The sequence below is a fragment of the Diabrotica virgifera genome, chromosome 5 (assembly GCF_917563875.1).
Source record: "Diabrotica virgifera virgifera chromosome 5, PGI_DIABVI_V3a".
Classification (NCBI taxonomy): domain Eukaryota; kingdom Metazoa; phylum Arthropoda; class Insecta; order Coleoptera; family Chrysomelidae; genus Diabrotica; species Diabrotica virgifera.
The window spans coordinates 98,830,802-98,848,782 of record NC_065447.1 but is presented as its reverse complement, the minus strand read 5'-3'; the positions used below and the strand labels follow the sequence as shown (position 1 = coordinate 98,848,782).

At 32.2% G+C, this 17,981-nt stretch overlaps 1 protein-coding gene across 2 annotated transcripts in view; it reads left to right on the top strand.

Moving 5' to 3' along the window:
• The window catches only part of LOC126885066 (uncharacterized), a 54,331-nt gene extending 37,057 nt beyond the window's left edge, over positions 1 to 17,274 (top strand). For both annotated transcript variants that reach the window (XM_050651493.1, XM_050651494.1), the window contains 3 exons: positions 2,573 to 2,789; positions 3,482 to 3,617; positions 17,051 to 17,274. In XM_050651493.1, coding sequence (XP_050507450.1) covers positions 2,573 to 2,789; positions 3,482 to 3,617; positions 17,051 to 17,174 — 477 coding nt within the window. In that variant the 3' untranslated portion in view covers positions 17,175 to 17,274. The remainder of the gene's footprint in view (positions 1 to 2,572; positions 2,790 to 3,481; positions 3,618 to 17,050) is intronic.
• Positions 17,275 to 17,981: the final 707 nt, after the last annotated feature.

Genomic DNA, 17,981 nt, shown 5'->3' with positions numbered 1-17,981 from the left:
GAAATGATGTTTTCTCCAAAATATTATTTGGTGGCATGCCCCCTTCTGGTCCCAAGGTCTTCAATTAAAGTTTATCGAAATCACATTTTTGGAGTCCATAAAATGTTAGTTACAATCATTATTGCTCTGAGTGCTATTCATAACAGCTTAAATCCCGCTGGGCCTAAGCGGATTAGTGAAACTAATCCGCTGATTTATGGAGTACCGAAAATCTGGGTATTTTAAAATATTTTTTCTCTCTCTAACTTATGTACCTACCCATTTAATTTCAGATTTATTTATATCAATTTCTGTTCTTATTTTTGAAAATAGAGAGTTGGCGTAATGATAAGATTTGATCGTTAATTTAAAAGGAATCTACTGGTATAAATTTTATTGAATTTGAGTGACATTATATTTTCCATATGATGTGTGCGATGTCCTTTAGGGGGTAAAATAAACTTTCTCCTGTAATGTTTAAATTTAAGTATGTGTTTGAGTAAGTCATTTAGAAGAAATGTGTACAATGACAGGCGATTCTGAAGAGCATAAGACCTTGCCAGGCGAGGGGAAAAATTAGGGGTTTTTCCTAAAATTATTCTTTTTGCATCGAACAATTTTTTTTTAGGTTTTTTGAATCATTTCAAACAGAAAACGTCTTTAGTGGTTTTTCTCTTAAGTTAATAGTTTTTGTTATATGAGCGATTGAAAATTTTGAAAATTGAGAAATCGGCCATTTTTAATCCTACATCGGACATTTATCTAAAAATTTCAATGTTTCCAAGGTACGTAGATATTCTTTAAACATTGATTGATGAAATCACGAAGAGTTTTTAGCAATAAAATATCGAAAACCCCTTTGTTTTTTTAATTGCTAATCAAGCGTGTGCGACACTGTAGTATAAGTGAGGACGTTTGAGTTTGCATAAATTCATTATCTCGAGAATGAGCAAATTTCAAGAGAAATCCTCAGACAGGTCGATTTTTATTTTTAAATTAGGACTTTTTGGCATATACATAATACTAGTGACGTCATCCATCTGGGCGTGATGACGTAATCGATGATTTTTTAAATAAGAGTAGGGGTTGTGTGACAGCTCATTTGAAAGGTTATTTAATTCTCTATTCAGTAGTATGAACGTTAACATAATTATTTATACAGGGTGTACAAAAAAAATTTTCTTCTATTTGTCAAATTTAATCAAAGTTAATTTAATAAAAAAAAATTTTTTGTACACCCTGTATAAATAATTATGTTAATGTTTATATTAGTGAATAGAAAATTAAATATCCTTTCAAATGAGCTATCACACAACCCCTTCTCTCATTTAAAAAAATCATCGATTACGTCATCACGCTCAGATGGATGACGTCACTAGTATTATATATATGCCAAAAAGTCCTAATTTAAAAATAAAAATCGACCTGTCTGAGCATTTCTCTTGAAATTTGCCCATTCTCGAGATAATGAATTTATGCAAACTCAAACGTCCTCACTCATACTACAGTGTCGCACCTGCTTGATTAGCAATTAAAAAAACAAAGGGCTTTTCGATATTTTGTTGCAAAAAACTCTTCGGGATTTCATCAACCAATGTTTAAAGAATATCTACGTATCTTGGCAACATTGAAATTTTTAGATAATTGCCCGATTTAGGGTTAAAATGGCCGATTTCGCAATTTTCAAAATTTTCAATCACTTATATAACAAAAACTATTAACTTAAGGAGAAAAATCACTAAAGGCGTTTTCTGTTTGGAATGATTCAAAACCTAAAAAAAAATTGTTCGATGCAAAAAGAATAATTTTGGGAAAACCCCTAATCTTTCCCCTCGCCTGGCAAGGTTTTATGCTCTTCAGAATCGCCTGTCATTGTACACATTTCTTCTGAATGACTTACTTAAACACACACTTAAATTTAAACCTTACAGGAGAAAGTTTATTTTACCCCCTAAATTTGCACTTTTCGATCCACGTGGTAGATACACGTGCACCACTGAGGCATGCCAGGTCATGGTTTTTAGCCTTGGTGTGCTATGAATTATCACTAGAAAAATTTCTAGCCTTACAGGACGACCGTTAGTCGGAGGGTTCACTAGCGCTTAGACTATATTATGCAAAATGAGAGTAGATGTACAGTTACGGCCAGTGAATAGTTTACAGGCTGGCTTATCTAGGAGCCGATTTTTTAAATTTTTACCTCGTTTAAACGCACCACTTGCGTGAAAGTGACGTTGCCAGTGGTGTACCTAGAATAGGTTGATTAAATTTAGAAAATCAAAATAATTAAAATAAATTTTACAAAATTTATCAAAATGGAAAATATAGAAAGAAGTTTTTTTGAATAAAATGGATTATGGTCTTAATATGGTTTAGTTTCTTATTTTATTTTTCAACACTCACGAAATTTTTGACAAGCATTGACTTTTTGAGATTTTTGACTTTGACTTTTTTTGATTTATCAAATCCGTACGACACTGCAATTTTACAGTATTACAATATAAAAATTAAAGTGTAAAGTATTCAGTGACCGTAACTGTACGTGCAATTAAATAGGATATTGTTTATTGTTTTTTAACTCCTTTTCTTTTAGGTTACGTACGATAAAATGAACTCATGTATATCCGGCGTAAGATTATTTGAAACTCCTATGAATGAATTGATTAGCAAAATAGAAGATTGCAGTCGTGACGCAATTAAAGAAAGTAAAGCTTGTTTGGCTAAAAACCAAACTTATTTCCCAGAATACTTTTTGAGTTATGCAAAATCAAACGTTAAATATATGTACGATGACAAAGATCTACTCAGTGGTAAGTATAGTTAACTTACAGAATGTCTGAGTCGTGATAGAAAAGCTCTTACAATCGCTAAGCCTATAAATCTTCTTCTCTTCTACTTGTTTCATAATTCTTAGTGCCCTTCAGGGCGGCGGATGTCGGGTTCCGCCTATTTCCGCCTTTCTTCCATGTGCTTCTATTGGTGGCCAGGTTCTTTATATCTCCTATAATACTCATGTCTCTCCTTTCACGTATATCCTGTATCTGGTCCCTCCATGTCTTTTTTGGCATTCCCTTTTATCTTTTGTTTCCCATTTTGGCTTCACTTTCTTTGTTACACTTTTTTGGTCCATTCGTTGAATGTGGCCAAACCAGCTCAATTGTTTGTTTTCGGTCTTCCTCATTACCGGTTCTTGTTCCAGCTCTCTCCTTATATCTGCATTCCTAAACCTATCCAACTTCGTAATTCCAACTATTCTTCTCATATATTTCATCTCGGTCGCGTTTATCATTGACTCATGTTTCTTTTGCACAATCCATGTTTCCGCCCCATATATCATTAGCAGATTTACCATACTGTTATATACTCTGAGTTTAAATTTGTTGTCTGTTTCTAACTTTCCAAAAATAGTATTATTTAAAGAGTAATACACGTTATTAATAGTAACCTTCTTTATTTATTTATTTGTTTTATATTTTTTAATATACTTTTTTGGCCATTACAGATTCAGAAATTATCTCATGCCTAAATAACGTTTGGAGATACACAGTAAAAATTGAGTATGATAGATGCTTAACCACTGTATATCAAAAAACCGGAATCAGTGGAAATATTCCTGACTCTCGACAAGAATTTTGCAGGTAAATATATTGCACCTACGTAAGCACTATAGTTAATTTACTCCTATAGAATAAGCAATAGACACAATAGAAGAGTCAATAGAGATTTTGACTTCGGAAAAAATCAAACAAAACAGAACTTTTTGTAATTTGATTAAGAAATGTTTAATTAACAACATATCAAAAAGTTCTTCTCCAGAAGTGGATGCTTTATTTTATATTAAACAAATGAAATGCGAAATTAGTTGTTTTTTTTTTAAATAACTACGAAAATATAAATACTAGAAAAAACTGACTTTACCATTGAAAAATACAGAAAATTTGACACAAAAAACTTATACAGTCTGGTGCAAATGAAAGGAATAAATCCGTTATTTCGTAAACCGGCGACATTAAGGAAAAATCCTGAAACGGGTCGGTTTTTATTTTAAAATTATGATATATTAGCAGAGAAGTCATACTAGTGACATCATGCATCTAAGTGTGATGACGTAATCGATATTTGTTTTAAACGACAATAGGTGTCTTGTGCTAGCTTATTTGAAAACTCATTTAATTCTCTATTCAGTAAAATAAACATTTGCATAATTATTTTTACTAATATTTTTTAACCCTGCTGTCCCGTTCGATTTAACTACACAAATGTACTGTTCGGGTCAATATGACCCAACTATGGTTTACGCTCCTTAATCGAAATAAAATAAGCTAATGGTGATAAATAAAACTTTATTAAATCATACAGAAGTAAAAACTTCGTTTGTATAATGGTATATAAAAGTTTATTAAAACCATTAAAAGTCATCCAAAAGGATTCGTAAAATGTTTTCGATCTAGATCAGATCATCTTCAGTGCGTTCTGTTTAGTACATGAAACTAGCAACCTTATGAAATTGGTAACATCGAGAAATATTGTTTACATGATAACTATATAATATTCGTAGCGACTCCAAGCCGACGTTAAGTGCCGGCGCAAATTGAACCTAAGCGAACACAACCTGGCACCGGCGGGACGGGTGACCTGTGTAGTTATTTTTCTAGCGCACCGCATATTGTTCACAACAAAACCCAACCGTTGGCTGTCACTGCAACGAATAGAGGGACGGGCAAAATCAGTGCGGACGTGTAACGGTTACTTTTGATACCGGGTCTCAGTGGTAGATACTGATTACAAAATACTGATGTATCTGTATCTGATGTGTTTCATAGATTATAACAAGGCCTTTGATAAAGTGCGGCATGATCATTTAATCAGACTCCTGGCAGAAAAGAATTTAGATAAACGAGATATTCGACTAATAGCAAATATGTACTATAATCAGAAAGCAGTAGTGAGAGTAGAGAATAATACCACTGAAGAAATTGAAATAAAGCGAGGTGTGAGACAAGGGTGTATACTGTCACCAACCCTGTTTAATCTCTATTTCGAAGACGTAATGAATAGAACACTCTCTGAGCAATCCATAGGTATTAAAATAAATGGTGTTAGATTAAACAATCTGAGATTTGCCGACGACACCGTTCTGATCGCAGAAACACTTAAAGAGCTACAGACATTGGTGAATAAGATAGCAGACTGCAGCGAAGAATATGGACTATCTTTGAACATAAAGGAAACTAAATTTATGGTAATATCGAAATCAACACGAAATGTCCAAAATTTATATTTACACAATGAAATTATCGATCGAGTTAGCAAATACAAATATTAAGGCACTTTTACAAATGAAGACAACGATAGCTCAGCAGAAATCAAAATAATAATAGAAAAAGCCAGATCCATATTCACTAAAATGAAAAGAGTGTTCTGTGGAAGAGATTTGAGCCTTGAAATGAAATTTTACCTGATGAGATGTTACGTACTTTCTATGCTATTCTACGGAATGGAGTCATGGACGCTGAAAAAGATTGATACCAAAAAATTAGAGGCATTTGAACTGTGGACGTATCGCAGAATCTTGAGAATATCATGGACGGAGAGAGTCACAAACGTCGAGGTCTTGAGAAGAATGAATAAAGAAAAGGAAGTCATATTTACGATCAAAAACGAAAACTGCAATACTTGGGACACAGTACAAGAGGCGAAAGATATGAACTGCTTCGAATAATTATGCAAGGGAAAATAGCAGGAAAAAGGTCCATAGGAAGAAGACGAAACTCCTGGCTAAGGAATCTACGGGAATGGTATAGCTGTAGCAACAACGAATTGTTTCGGTGTTTCGGTCAGCAGTTTCGAAAATACGTATAGCCCTGATGATCGCCAACCTTCGGAACGAAGATGGCACTTGAAGAAGAAGATTTATCTGATCCTTGTACTGAATTGAGTAGGCAACTCGCACCTTTGGAGAAACACTGACGTAATTGCAAATTTTTCACAAAAATTTATTTAATCAACACTACGATATTCCTAATATTCGTATTTGTCTAAAGGAACAAAAAAACAAAGAATTATAACTATTCTCCATTTCGCTAGATCAAGTGTACCTGTGTATATCAAAGAATGTCAGATTGTCAGTTGTGCGTGACACAACATTAGTATACAATGGTAAAATTATGGAATTTTTCGGGGAACAATGAAATAGTTATTTTCTAATTTTTTGAGAAACAATACAATGAGATATTTGCTAATTTCCTTCCCTTTCAGGCACGCGGCTTTGAGGTGTTGTTTAAGAATAATTCTACTCCTAAAATTCTAATAACTAGGACTGTGGACAAGAATTTCTACTTCCTCTTTTAATTTGCGTCTCATTTTTGGCTTTAAGTACCTTTTAAAACTTTAAATGCCTACGTTTTCTCAACAATTAACAAATTTGCTTTTATGTACCTTAGTGTCCACAAAGGTGCCAACTTTGCTAAAAACTAATTATTTTATCAGCCGATGCCGATACTATTATTATAAACAACACTGATTGTGATTGGATTGTCGTTGCAAAAACTGCTTACCTATTACATATATTTATATCTCGTCTACATATTTTGTTTTTAAGCATGAACAAGCCCGGTATGATGACACATTTTATTTAAGGGTAATGCGATATTCACAGATATGCATAACGGTTTTTAATAATGAATCATTTTTAATGATAATGTTGTGTAGATTTAAGAAATGAATGATATTTACAAAATTTTTATACCTATAGAAAAGGGATTACACCATCATTTGTGACATTGTATTTCTAGGCCTAGATCCTAGATCCCGCGTACTACCAACAAAAAGTTGATTAATAGCAAGCTGAAAATTTGTTAATAGCTTAACGGTGTCTCGTCAGACAAACTTTGAGGTACGGGAACACTGAAACTGAAACAGGGGAAGTTTTAATTGTGGAACAGGTTAAAAATTTGGAACGTCATACTACGAAAACGTCCCATGTATTTTGTAGGACAGAACTTCCAGTTGATTTTTTACTCTTTCATTAAACTCTCATGCAAAAATTAGACTGGTATTTATCACCAACTGGGCATTTTAATAAATCCGACAAGAGAACATGTCAAATGACAGGAATTATGACAGGTGATAAATAGCAGTCTAATTTTAGCATGAGAGTTTAATGAAATGGTAAGAAATCAATTGGAAGTTCTGTCCGATAAAATACGTGGGAAGTTTTTGTAGTCTGACGTTCCAAATCTTTAACCTGTTCCACAATTAAAACTACCCCTGTTCTAGTGTTCCCATACTTTAAAGTTTGTCCGACTAAACATCGTTACGCTATTAACATATTTTCAGCTTGCTATTAATCAACTTTTTTTGTTACTCGGGATCCGGGCCTGTTCGTTTTAAGTAACCTTTTTTTTTCTAATAATGTATTCTTGTAAATGCATATCTGTTATCGCCGTTTATTTTGTCTACGAGTAGGTACCTAATAAAGTTATTAGAATTTTAATGACAAAGCGGTGTTGGGTTTTGATTATATTTTACTAATATTTATTTATCACAGTAAATTTTACTTACCATTCGTATGAAGTTCATTTCCGATTTTCTCCCATACTTCGTCTTTAAGTTTCGTCCTCATGTAATCCTTATTACTGGTATCATATACACAGTCCGAACGAGTTCTATTAGCTTCTCTACGTCCATCTCTAAACCAAAACCACATCAAAAGAATTGAGTCACGCGTCCCACGACACCAGAAAACTGTGTTTCGATGACAAACGTTCGCATGTGTAGACCTGGCACTGTATTCACTGATATAGGATGCGCAGAACTCTCTACGCACCTCTCCGGTGCCAGCTTGTGTTCGCTTAGGTTCAATTTGCGCCGGCACTAAAAGATTAAATGTGTTAGGAGTTCTCAAAGGACAACATGGTTCCCTGCTCGATAAAAACTTGTGTTTCTTGCCAGTTCAATGGACACAGACCAACAATGGTGAAGCACTCCTAACACATTTAATCTTTTAACATCGACTTGGAGTCGCTATAAATATTATATAGTTATCATGTAAACCATATTTCTCGATGTTACCAATTTCATAAGATTGCTAGTTTCATGTACTAAGCAGAACGCACTGAAGATGATCTGATCTAGATCAAAAACGTTTTGCGAATCCTTTTGGATGACTTTTAATGGTTTTAATAAACTTTTTATATCATTGTACAAACGAAGTTTTTACTTTTGTATGAATTTTTAATTATGGTATACAGCCAGCTACTGGGTATTTTCCCATTCATTTTGTTAAAATTTTTTTTTATTTAAAACACAAAACCACATCAACCGCGCAGGGTTATTAGTGGATATAACAGTACAAAGTATTACATTAAATAGAGTTATACAAGTTGATGTCTTTTAAATATGTTAACACTGATGAAACGTTTTTGGTGAGGATTGACTTGAGGTCATCGTCTGTGATTCTATGGGATCTTCTTTCTTTTTGAAATTGAGGACACTCTTAATGTGATTGGCTTAGCTTCTAGGTCTGTTCTTACAAAGATGGCTACTCTGCCACTTGCCTGTTGTGCTATTCTGTTTTTTGGAAAACATTGGTAGTTTTGAAGATTAATATTGGATTGCTTAAAATGAGTTTCTTGAAGACATAAGATCTTAGGGCATGTTTCATTTATTAGAAGTTTTAACTGTTCTAAATGGGTGTGGAACCCATTGATATTCCACTGTAATATATAGGGGTTAGACATTTTCGAGTTCTGACTGAGAATGTGTTTCATCAGTCTCTTCTGTGGAAGAGAAATTATTGGGGCTTAGTTTCTTTCTTAATCGAGTTATATTATTTTTTAATTTTGAATTGTGGGTATAAGCGTGAACAAAATTAAGGATCTGAATTAATTCGGCTGTTTCGTTCGAATAGTTTTTTGAGGTTATTTCGGGATGTTTTGCGTTTAATGTGCTTTCGAGAAAGTCACATTAGACCGGGCAGTATCGTCGCCCCCGCTAGCGAAATTATTCCGATTCGATTTTTTTGCACAAACTTACTAAAAAAGAGATCCTTATAACATATCCACAGGGTGCCGGGCGGTGCCGTGGTCGAAAAATTGTTGAAATAATTTTTTTTAAACAAATTCACAAAAATAATTTTATGATTTCGAACAAAATTTTTTTCGATAAATTGGCTTATTCTGAGCAAAAAAGGTCTCTTGTCATTTTTTTTCTAAAATTGATTGGTGTCGAGTTATATGTGATTAAAAATGTGAAAAATGCGAAAATGGCCATTTTCAAGGCTTAATAACTCAATTAAACATTATTATTATGAAATTCAAAAAGTCGCCAAATCAAGGTTCAAATTCCTTCTTCAAGGTCCTGAAGAGATTTTTGTCATTATTTTATCAGAAAGCTGTTACTTTTAATTATTAACAATTAGCGCTATAGTCCAGGATTTATCGTCGCCCCCGTTAGTGAAATTATTCCGATTCCATTTTTTTGCAGAAACTTACTCAAAACGAGGTCCTTATAACATATCCACAGGGTGCCGGGTGGTGACATGGTCGAAAAATTGTTTAAACAATTTTTTTTAAACAAATTCACAAAAATAATTTTTTCACTTCGAACAATTTTTTTTTTAGATAATTTGGGACATTCTGAGCAAAAAATGTCTCTTGTGATTTTTTTCTAAAATTGATTGTTGTCGAATTATACGCGACTTATAATTTGAAAAATGCGAAAATGGCCATATAACTCGACAACAATCAATTTTAGAGAAAAATTACAAGAGACCTTTTTTTCTCAGAATAACCCAAATTATCTAAAAAAATCGTTCGCAATAAAAAAAATATTTTTGTGAATTTGTCTAAAAAAAATTGTTTGAACAAATTTTCGACCACGGCACCGCCCGGCACCCTGTGGATATGTTATAAGGACCTCGTTTTGAGTAAGTTTCTGCAAAAAAATGGAATCGGAATAATTTCACTAACAGGGGCGACGGATTTATCCTGGACTATTGCGCTAATTGTTAATAATTAAAAATAACAGCTTTGTAATAAAATATTCACAAAGATCTCTTCAGGATCTTGAAGAAAGGGTTTGAAGCTTGATTTGGTCACTTTTGAATTTCATAATAATAATTTTTACTCGAGTTATTAAGCCTTGAAAATGGCCATTTTCGCATTTTTCAAATTTTTAATCGCATATAACTCGACAACAATCAATTTTAGAAAAAAATGACAAGAGACCTTTTCTGCTCATAATAAGCCAATTTATCTAAAAAAATTTTGTTCGAAATGAAAAAATTTTTTTTGTGAATTTGTTTAAAAAAAATTGTTTAAACAATTTTTCGACCACGGCACCGGCCGGCACTCTGTGGATATGTCATACTCACTTTTGTGCCATATTTCGCTGGATTGCATGGAATGTACCATTTGAAGGGAGAGCGGCCTCTGAAGGCTACTAGTTGCTTATCGACGGTAACATTTTCATCAGGGTTAAAACATTTTGGTACATTTTCTACCTATATATCCTAAATTTCACGTATTGCAGAAAGTTTATCAAAACATCTCCTATCCTGTCTAGTAGTTTTGTTATCAAAACCTATTACTTGCAAACTTTTTGTAAATATATCAAGCAACATTGTTGCTTGAATTGAAATATATTCCGATCCGTTTCTTCATTTCACAAACTTTTAGTTGATTCACCATGGGACTTATAAACTCGAGCTAAAACTCGAGATAAAAGACCAATGTATGCTTGGAAACCAACTTTATTCATGCCTTTCCACTTGGTTCCAAAGATATTCTGTCCGTCCATATTGGCCATATTTATAATTTGGTTTGCAACATTGTCCAGCTATACTAAAATTTCTAGCTTGCCGTTCTAGCAAGTTCTAGCTTGCAGAAACCTGTTTTTATTTACAGACGTATCCGGCTGACACATACATAGGTAATTTTTAACGGTTTAAATACGCGGGTCATATTGACACGAACGTATCCTAGGTAACAATTTTATTATTATCAAAAAAATCAGGAAGTTGATTGTTTATCTCATGTGCAATTGAGAGACCTTATATTAGGTAATAAAGTCACGAAACAATAAATCGTTACGCCGCGTAATAATTTGTAAAATAATAAATAAATTATTTTTTGGGTCAAATAGACCCGAACAGGACAGCAGGGTTAATTAAAATATTTGACAAAAAAAAGAAGAATGGATGCCATTTAATTAATTCAAAATACATTTTACTACTGGTAAATGTTTATTTCATAAACATTACTTTTCGTTTAAATTCCTGCCTCTTGGAAGATTGGACATTCAATTTAAGCGAAAAGCAGTGTTTATTTGTGATATTTTTGTGAACATTTTTGTCCGATTTATGACGAGATATATGACGTCATTATTGGTATGATATACAGGGTGTTAGTAAATAAGTATGAAATATTTTAAGGGCTAATTCTACATGAAAAATTAATGCCGGTTTGCTCTATAACCATATGTCGGCAAATGCTTAGTTTCCTAGATACGGGGTGTTGAAATTTTAATTTCAAACTACCAATCTATTTCTTGCTCTAAGACCAGTTGAGCTATGAAAATAAAATTTGGTGAGATTTAGGAGGTAGTTATTGCGCATTTTTTGACACACAATTAAAAATTTTGTATTCATCATTGGCGCGCATACGGGTAATAGTCTGAATTTTTTTAAATAAAAAAATTGTACACCACTGAGATATTTCAAATTAAAAATGATTTTTAAATTCCACGTTTAATTTTTGATAATAAACCTTTCTTGCCTTTTTTTCATATAATGCACCGTTTTTATGCAGAAAAATAAAACATCTTGGCGCGTATTTATCATTTCTTAATACGTCATCAAGAACTATCCAATATAATAATTCTAAACTAGAACAATAACAGAAAATATTACTAATAATATTTCAACTAGGTGCAAAGCTGCAAAAAATGGTTAAAATGACCTCCTTTAGAGGTTATAGAAGAATTTTATATTGATCATTGGCGCGCGTACAGGTAATTGTCTGAATTTTTTTAAGAGAAAAATAGTACGCCACTGAGACATGTCAAATTAAAAATCATTTTTGAATTGCTGGTTTAATTTACGACGAAAAATATTTCTTACCTTTTTTTCATATGCGGCGCCGTTTTTATGTAAAAAAATAAAACATCTTAACGTAATCCTCAAAAGGAAATATAGAAAAATCTATCGAATACAACCGACCATTGGTCCTGGCTTTCGTAGACTTTCGCAAAGCATTTCATACGATTGAAATTAACAGCATAATGAGAGCATTGGAGGAAAGTCGTATAGATTATCAGTACTCCAAACTGATAGCGAACATATACAATAATGCAACCATGGTCGTCCGACTACACAAAGATACCAAATCTATAAAAATCAAAAGAGGAATTAGACAGGGAAATACGTTATCTCCCAAACTCTTTACGGCAGTCCTTGAACATGCTTTCAAACAATTGGAGTGGGACGCCAAAGGAATAAATGTCGACGGTGAAAAGCTCTCCCATCTACGATTCGCAGACGACATAGTTCTTATAACAGACAACTTAAAAGAGATTAGAACTATGCTTACTGAGTTAGATGTCGCCTGTAAAAAGTTGGTTTAAACGTAAATTTTGGAAAGACACAATACATGACAAACCTGGTACCAAGCGAAAATCCAAAAGTCGACGTCAACGAAATAGCATTGGTCCATAAATATAAATACTTAGGGCATGAAATCCAAATTGCCAAGGACAATCAAACTGCTGAATTACAGAGAAGGATTACCTTAGCATGGGCCGCACATGGGCTCTATCAGTCATCTTCAAGAGCAACTTGCCAAATTATTTGAAAAGGAAGACGTTCAACCAATGTGTGCTTCCAGTCATGACTTACGGCGCTGAAACATTATCGTTAACCCAGGCCATAGCAACGAAACTTAGAGTGGCCCAAAGAAGAATGGAACGGTCACTACTTGGACTGACTCTTAGAGACAGGGTCAGAAAGGGTCATAGAGCGAGTAGCATGGCTGAAGTGGAATTGGGCGGGCCATGTAACCAGAATGAAGGACGGGAGGTGGACCCAAAAAATTACAATATGGAGACCAAGAGAAGACAGAAGAAGTATAGGTAGACCACCTACACGATGGACAGACGACGTCAAAAGGATTGCTGGGAATTGGTTGCAGAAAGCCCAAGACCGACAAAATTGGAAGAAATTAGGGAGGCCTATGTTCAACTTTGGATGCAGAAGGCTGGATGATGATGATGATGATGATGATGATGATGATGATGATGATGATGATGATCTTAACGTTTACAAAGTATTTGGACAAGTTTCTATGCATATGGAAACTACCTCATATACTTTGTAAGCGATAAGATATTTTATTTTTTTTGTATAAAAACGGCGCCTCGTATGTAAAAAAGGTAAGAAGATTTTTTGTCGTAAATTGAACGAAGAATTCAAAAATGATTTTGAGTTTGACATATGTCAGTGGCGTACTATTTTTTTTTTTCAAAAAATTCAGACCATTACCCGTACGCGCGCCAGTGATGAATATAAAATTCTTCTATTACCTGTAAAGGAGATCATTTTAAACATTCTTTGCAGCTTTGCACCTAGTTGAAATCTTATTAGCAATATTTTCTGTTATTGTTCTAGTTTAGTATTATTATAGTGGATAGTTCTTGATGATGTATTAAGAAATGAAAAATACGCGCCAAGATGTTTTATTTTTCTGCATAACAACGGTGCATCATATGAAAAAAAGGCAAGGAAGGTTTCTTATTAAAAATTAAACGTGGAATTTAAAAATCATTATTAATTTAAAATATCTCAGTAGCGTACTATTTTTTTCTTTAAAAAAATTCAGACTATTACCCGTATGCGCGCCAATGATGAATACAAAATTCTTAATTGTATGTTAAAAAAATGCGCAATAACTACCTCCTAAAACTCACCAAATTTTATTTTCATAGCTCAACTGGTCTTAGAGCAATAAATAAATTGGCAGTTTGAAATAAAAATTTCAACACCCCGTATCTGGAAAACGAAGCATTTGCGGACATATGTTTGTAAAGCAAACCGGCATTATTTTTTCATGTAGAATTATCTCTTAAATTTATTTCATACTTATTTACTAACACCCTGTATATGCGAAAATATATCATGATTTAAAAAAAGCGACCTGTTTCGGGTTTTTTTTATTAAAGTCGCCGGTTTACGGGATATTGAATTTATTCCTTTCATTTGCACCATACTGTATAAAGGTTTTTCTAAAATTAAACCTATAGCTTCATAAATTTTTATTTATAACGCTAAAGTCACCCTTCTCTAAAGTTGAGCTATTTTAATAAAATTGTTTAACTAATAATAATCAAATGAAATTTTACAAACTGGACATCGAAGTAGAACAATTAAGCTAGGTAAGAGTTATAATAAAAAGCAATAAAAAATATGGGCATAAGTACGGTGTGGTTGGAAAGTGAGAGTTACATGAATTTTGTTTAAAAATGATTTAAAAATTTATAACAACTAATACAATTTTACTTGTATAACTATTAAATTTGAAAACTTGCTTTTTGAACATCTTACTACTAAATGATTAAAAAAAATCTAAAAATTTAATTCAAATGATTGTAAATCTCCAAAAATGTGATATTTGAAAACTTCGTAGTTTTTAAAATAGTATATTTTTATATTCTTAGAAGCTACTTCACAACCTCTACTCAAAAAAGTGTATTATGTAGGGTCCGTGATGAATAATACAGGGTTTTTAAATTATTCATAAATTTCGCCAAGACATTAAATACAAAGCTCAATAGATTTGTACTAAGTTTAGAAAATGTATGTCTTTATTGAGCTAATTTAAAAAATAATACCGTCATTTTTTAAAGTCTGGTAAATTACTAATTTTAAAATTCTATGTAGGTAATTAATATCTTGATGAAAATTATACATAATTTTAAAATTTCACCTTGTATTATGCATATTAGGCTCTACGTACTACACTTTTTGATGTGAGGTTGCTTATCAGATTCTAAAATCATAAAAATATATAGGGCGTTTCATTAAAATTACAGATCATATATTATGATAGAATTGTGTGAGTCGCCCTGTACATTTAAATGTATGTTTAAGCAGTGCATATTTGAATTTAAAGTTTGACGTATCCCAGCTTTTTTATAATATTCTAAAATAAGGACACAAACAATTTTATTCCATAAGTTGTTTCCACACAGTATAATTTAAAAAATTCACCTTGTATTATTCATAATATACCATACATGATATGGTTCGTTGAAATCAGGTTGTTAAGCAACTTAAAATCTAAAAATATATAGGATGTCACATTAAAAATAAAGCTTATGAACTATATTTGGCTTGCGTGGATCACCCTGTGCATTCAAATTTAGGTTTGAAAAGCGTATATTTATAAAATCAATGGGAAAATCTCAATAGGGGGTTTACTTATATTTAAAAATGGGAGCATCTTAGCGTTTTTTTTTAATTTATTAAAACAAAGACAGAAATAATTTTATTCCATATGTGCCTTTCACCCTATATAAAGGTACATTACTATTTTACGAAATTCATATTTTTGACATACCTCGTATAAAATTGATAAAATTGATATCTGATGGTTGAATTTTAGATGTTAGTGTTAGACTATGCAGAGTATTTTATAAAGAATTTCCCAAATGGTTTCTAGTTACGCAGACATACTGTATAAGAGCTAAAATTTTTTGAATTTTCTAATTGTAATGCCATATTCGGTTTCAGCATAATCATAAACAAAATAGAAACATATTTTATCAAAGTAAAATAAATTCAGCGACATTTTTACAATTATTTATACAAACTAATTGTTATTGTTTAAACAATTAATAAACAGTTATCGGCTAAATCTGTGAGTAGAACTTTTTACTTTAACATGTATCTACACTAACAAAAGAAGTTTTAGAAAATATAAGCTTGTTTGAATTTTTCCGAAACAATGAATATTTTTGTTCTTTATTGACACCCCTACGACTAATTTATGAAATTCTCTTATTGTATTGGGAGTTAAATTGGATATAATAAACAGCATATACCTATGAGCAACAAAAAATAATACATTTCAATTGGTAGATGATAACCCTACTGCAACTTCTATAAGATTTTGAAAAATATTTCGATAACCTTTGTAGAGAAACTTTGTAAACTTAAATAAAAGAGCCAGAAACCTATTCCCAGATATAAGCACAAAATCACAATATACAGCTCTCTATACTGTGACAAAAGTTCAATAATAATACGCTAATAAAAACTAACATCTTAATTCGGGAACCGTCGCGCCGTTAGAAAAAATCTCCCAGTTTATCATTTTCCGTGATAACTTGATGAAACATTTTGCTACATTACTTTCCACTTTTAAGTGCCTCGAGGAGGATCGTAGTAATGCGTGGATTTCTTTTTTATTTTTTTTTAGTTTTATATTTTTTTTGTTGAATATATGGCTTGGGTGAGAACCAATTAGCTTTAAAATTGTTACAAATAGATATTTTTAACATAACAAGTAAATAAAAATATTATAAAATAAAAGTTTGTTTTAAATTCCTATTTCAATTTGTATTGTGAGATTTTTTCTCTACGTGCGACTACTTACGTGACATAAGTGAGCGCGACTGCTCCCGGGAATTATTATACTCAGTTTTTAGTCATGGCAAATATCTCTCAAAAAATAAACGAAATTGCAATGACTTTCAGAATAACAAAATATGAAGAAAATTACTGAAAATTCTAAAAATCGACTGAAATAGCCTGCACGAAAGAGAAATGAGAAGTTATCAACAAAAGGAATACACACAAATTATTTGTAAAATAATCTAAGATTAAACAAACTAGTTAAACAAATTTTTTGTGGAAGATTAAGAAAGGAAATTGTTATCATTATCATTGGAATATCAAATATTATTAACCCACTAAACATGGGTTCTTGGTCTGCTTATAACGGTGAACAAGTAATAAGCATGCGCGTTTAACAAAAAACGCTGTCAATAATTTTTCAGTTTCTGTTTTTTTTTTTAGATACTACGTATCAGCAGCTCAATGTTACCCAGACACCATTAAACCGTACTGTTCAAGTACTGCAAATATCAGCAAGTTCTTCAGCGACTACATTAATACTGTCAAATCAGCATGTCAAGATTGAACTAAGCAGTGAAAGAATCTAACTAATTTTAAGTTCAGTCTCAAGTTATATGATGATTATTTTAAAACACTTAAACGTTAATAAAAACAATTTTCTATTATATTCTGCTGATATGATTTTTATTAATTTATAATTTTTATATAAAACCCAAATAATAAGTAATTTAATTATATACTCCAGTCGTCACAGACTTGATCTCTAAAAACCGAACAAGATGAATTGTGCTGAAAAAAAATTTTGAGACACCTAAAAAGATCCAAAAGAGTTTTCAAAAAAATATTTCAAACAAAAATTATGTAGCTGAGATAGTTCTAAACAAAAATTCTTATTAGCACTTTTTGTTTAGCATGAACCGTTCTCTCAGAAACAATGCTTGAAGTGACCGGTAATTTTAAATGTAAGTTAAAAATACGTAAGTTAAAAGACTCAATTTTTCTTTTCATAAAACTATCGTAACGACAAAAATCAAAATGCGTTCCAAAGAAGAACAGTGTGGCTTTCTTATGCTGCATTTGAATTTTGCTGCAAATGAAAATAGTTTCTATAAAGCTGAAAAAAAAAATAAACGTTGTAAAGTTTTGATATTTTTTATTATTCTAATGAGATCAATCAAATTTATCGCTTCCAGTGACCAGTCGGAAGCTAGGACAAATAATCCCCGGACATATAATCCCGGACAAAAATCCCCATAAATTATCCTTGGACAAGAAATCTCCAGACAAAAAATCCCAGGACAAATAATCCCCGGACAAAAAATCCTCACAAAAACTCCCGGACAAATAATTCTCGTTAATGCAATCTACGCAA